The following is a 3696-nucleotide window of genomic DNA, read 5'->3' as shown; positions in this document are numbered from 1 at the left end:
GCTCCTAAAACAATGTCCAGCAAACCTGAGACGTCTGTCCTTCAATGTTTGGCTTATTGGTGGAAGATCTCCGTAGAGTAATCTCTTTGTTGGATGTTCTCTCCACGAAATATTCAGAACTTCCCGAAGCATTCTCGTGTACACGCCATCCAGCATTTTCTCGAGGGTTTTAGTTAGGGTCCACGAGGTAGCTCCATATAGAAGAACTGACTCGACTGTAGCTCTGAAGAAATTCCTTTTTAATTTTGCTGATAGGTTAGATTTCCATATTTTGTCCAGTTTGTTGAGGGCTGACCAGGCTTTTGCTAGTCTGATTTCCATATCTCGTTTTGTAGAGGAAATGTTACTGCCAAGGTAGGTAAATTCTTGAACAGCTTGGATGTTTTGGTTTGTTCGGGATTTAATTGAACCTGAATGCGCTTGGTTGAAAACCATGAACTCTGTCTTTTTTGCATTGACACAGAGACCTATTTTGATGGAAGCTTCTTCAATACGATGTAGGAGGACAGTTGCATCATTGGGAAGGTCAGAAGTTATGCAAAGATCATCGGCATAATCAGCATCAGTAATCATATCGGGGGGATGTCTACGGCTTGTCTGTTGTTTTAGAGTAAAGCCAAGATTCGTATTATCTTCGGTTGCTTTCCTCATTATATAATCAAGGCAAATTACAAAGAGGTATGGTGCGAGCGTGTCACCTTGCAATACTCCTTTGGTTATATTAAAAAAAAATCAGTGTCACCGTCTGGAGATCTGACCATGGATTTTGTATTGTCATAGAGCATCATTATTGCTGAAACTGTTTCTTCAGGTGTGCCATACGAGAGTAAGATCTGTTTCATTTTGGTTCTATTTATGGAATCGAATGCTTTAGAAAAATCAATAAATAGAAGGACAAGTGGGAGATTCTTTTCTTTTGCTCCTTCGATTAATCTACGAATGGTCAGGATCTGGCCGTTAGTTGATCTGTTTTGTCGGAAGCCATTTTGGTTTTTTCGCAATAATGGATCAATGTGTGGTCGAAGCCTATTCAGTAGCATGGTATTGTAAATTTTAGCTGCTATTGATGTGAGGGTGATTCCTCGATAGTTGGACGCAACACCAAGGTCTCCTTTTTTGGGAAAAGGAAGAATACATCCTTCTCTCCATTTGTCAATTGGCTGTCCTTGATAGACAGAGTTACAAAGTGATAACAGGATATCATTGAAGTTTCTTAGCCTCCAGATTTCAGCGGGTATGTTGTCTAAGCCACATGCTTTCTTGTCTTTTATACTTTTTAAAACAATGTCCAATTCTTCAATGGTGAAATCACCTTTAATTATTGGTAATTCGTGTAAGATAATGTTTATGGTAGATTCGCCAGTGTCTGTTGTCCCACCTAGAAGTGTCTCATAGTGAGTTTTCCATAATTTTAGCCTTTCTTCGTCATTTAGGGCTTTAAGTTTGGAGTTATTGGATGCTTTTCGGCCTGTTATCTCATTGATTATTTTCCAGGCTTCAGAAGATTGTTGGTTAATGAATTTTGATGCAATGTCATCAATTTTCTGGTTTAGATAATTTGTTTGTTCCGATTTGTATGTATTTTCAAGGTCAATCCTTGCAGATAGGTATTTATTGATGTTGGTCTGGGAAGGGTTTGAGTTTTTTACTTCTGAGCATTTGCGGAGCTTATCTCTTTTTAGGGATATGTCGTTTGTGTCCCAGGGTATGTGCCTTTTGGCTTTCTTTTTTATTGGTATGCTATTATGTGCTGCTTCTTCACAGGCAATGACAAAGTTGTTGAAGGTTTGGTTAGGTGAGTTGGTTTCATTTGTGTCTTGTAGGGCATCGAATCTGTTTCTTAAGGATATTGTAAAGCGATTTGATATATCTTGGTCATTTTTGAGAGAAGACCAATCAAACGTCGGAGATTTTTTGGATTTACTTTTATTAGCTCTAAGTGTCAGTTTGATATGAGCAGAAACAATTCGATGATCTGTTCTGACTCCTTGAAATGAGTTGAAAGCTCTGCAGTCTTTTGCACTATTTCGCCATTTAGTGTTGATTAGAAGATAATCGAGTTGAGCCTTTGTTCCGTTTGGTGCAGTGAATGTCCATCTTTAACCAATACGTTTCTGAAAGGATGTGTTAAGAGCTAAGAGGTTTTGTTCCTTGATGAAATTATTCAGCATGGTTCCGTTGCGATTCGTTGTATGGTGATAGGCAAAATGATATCCGTCTTCTTGTCCGAGGTGAGCGTTAAAGTCACCACCTATAAGCAGCAGGTTATGCTTAGGGACTTGTCGAGCGACGGAGGAAAGTTCAGAGTAGAAGTTTTCGACAACAGTTTCATCTTCAACGTTAGTTGGACTGTAGCAGTTAATTATGGTCGTTTGTGGGTTTCCGTGAAAGGTAGCTATCAAAATTCTCTTAGTAATGCTCTCAATTGATTTTAGAGATTTGTAAGCTAAGGGGCTTAAAAGTAATCCAATGCCGCCAGTGGAAGCATTGACGCTGTTTTTCCAAGCTGAAGATGTGATAAGTTTCCATTGTTTTCCTAGGTCGTGCTCCTTAATCGGACTTTCTTCATGTAGGTAACGATGTTCTTGAATAAAAATAATCTCTTGTTTTAGCTGTTCAGCAGACGCGACGAGTTCGTAGATTTGGGTATCCCTCAGAGTGCGAGTATTGAAGGTAGAGAGCCATACAGATTTCTTGCATTTAATAAGACTATCATTTGGGACATTTTGTGTCGCAGGGTCTACGTCCTCAGTAGCACATTTTTCGACTGTAACCTGAGGTGCATTGACAGGACGCGCTCCTTGGTTGACCGCGCGACGAGCGATGCGGGATGAACGTCGGGGTAAGTTTGTAATCATCATAATGCTTTCATGACTAGATATAACTTGCGGGCGTCAGTCCTACAAGAGAGAGCAGTGCCCCGTTTTGGAGCGGGTGTGCTTCGCCATAATTGCATGGAGAGGTTTCCATGTCAAATTGCCTCACCACAGGTTTGCAAGCCAAAATCAAACTTTGATATCGTCTTGGTTACCATCCGACATCCTGCATTCCAATGTCTTCACCGCTAAATGTCGATAGACCAGTCGGTAATCGGTCGGTATCAGCATCTGTAGGGACACACTCATCCTGCGGTGGGAGAGAGGGGTTGTTTTGTCGAGGTTTACCTTCCTCTAGATCGGCTGTGTTCTGTTCCAAACAAGGGCACCTCGTGAAGGATGTGGCTCCTACCACATACACAGCAGTCTGAGAAGGTGAGAGGCTATGTGGTAACGCGTCAACCTTCCCTGCTTACTTTCCCTCACTGAAACACCACCCCTGGCTCCCGTAGTACAGGTTGAACTGGTGAGCGATGAGGTTTTTGGCCCACCCCAAGGATTAATTAATTAGGCCCTAATTCGCATTATTTAAATTTGGCAATTTTTCAGCCATTCACATTGATTAATTCCGCATAATAATTTATTCTACCATTAATTTATACTCACGGTTGGGCATCCACTATCCACAAAATTTGAGCTTTTTGCAAGGACTTATTTCCGTGTTTTCCCACGTTAAGTTATTTTCAAAAAGTGATAAATTAAGTTTTGGTATTTGTATGTATTAACAGTCATTTCGTTGAAGAAGCTCTGCTTTCTTGCTTGCCAGGGAAGTGAAAGTGGATTATGTTTTAATATTTTCATGGTGACTAATTTTCGCTGA

The 3696-nt window shown here is 40.5% G+C and overlaps 1 protein-coding gene across 1 annotated transcript; it reads right to left on the bottom strand.

Moving 5' to 3' along the window:
- Window positions 1–2099: 2099 nt before the first annotated feature.
- On the bottom strand, window positions 2100–2858 carry LOC136809946 (craniofacial development protein 2-like). Its single transcript, XM_067066510.1, has one exon. The coding sequence runs from the start codon at window positions 2856–2858 to the stop codon at window positions 2100–2102; it is 759 nt and encodes a 252-aa protein (XP_066922611.1).
- Between the last annotated feature and the right edge of the window lie 838 nt (window positions 2859–3696).

The sequence above is a fragment of the Clytia hemisphaerica genome, unplaced genomic scaffold, assembly GCF_902728285.1.
Source record: "Clytia hemisphaerica strain Z4C2 unplaced genomic scaffold, Clytia hemisphaerica genome assembly, whole genome shotgun sequence".
Lineage (NCBI taxonomy): Eukaryota > Metazoa > Cnidaria > Hydrozoa > Leptothecata > Clytiidae > Clytia > Clytia hemisphaerica.
Note: the sequence above shows the minus strand (reverse complement) of the source record. Positions and strands in the feature narration are given on the sequence as shown.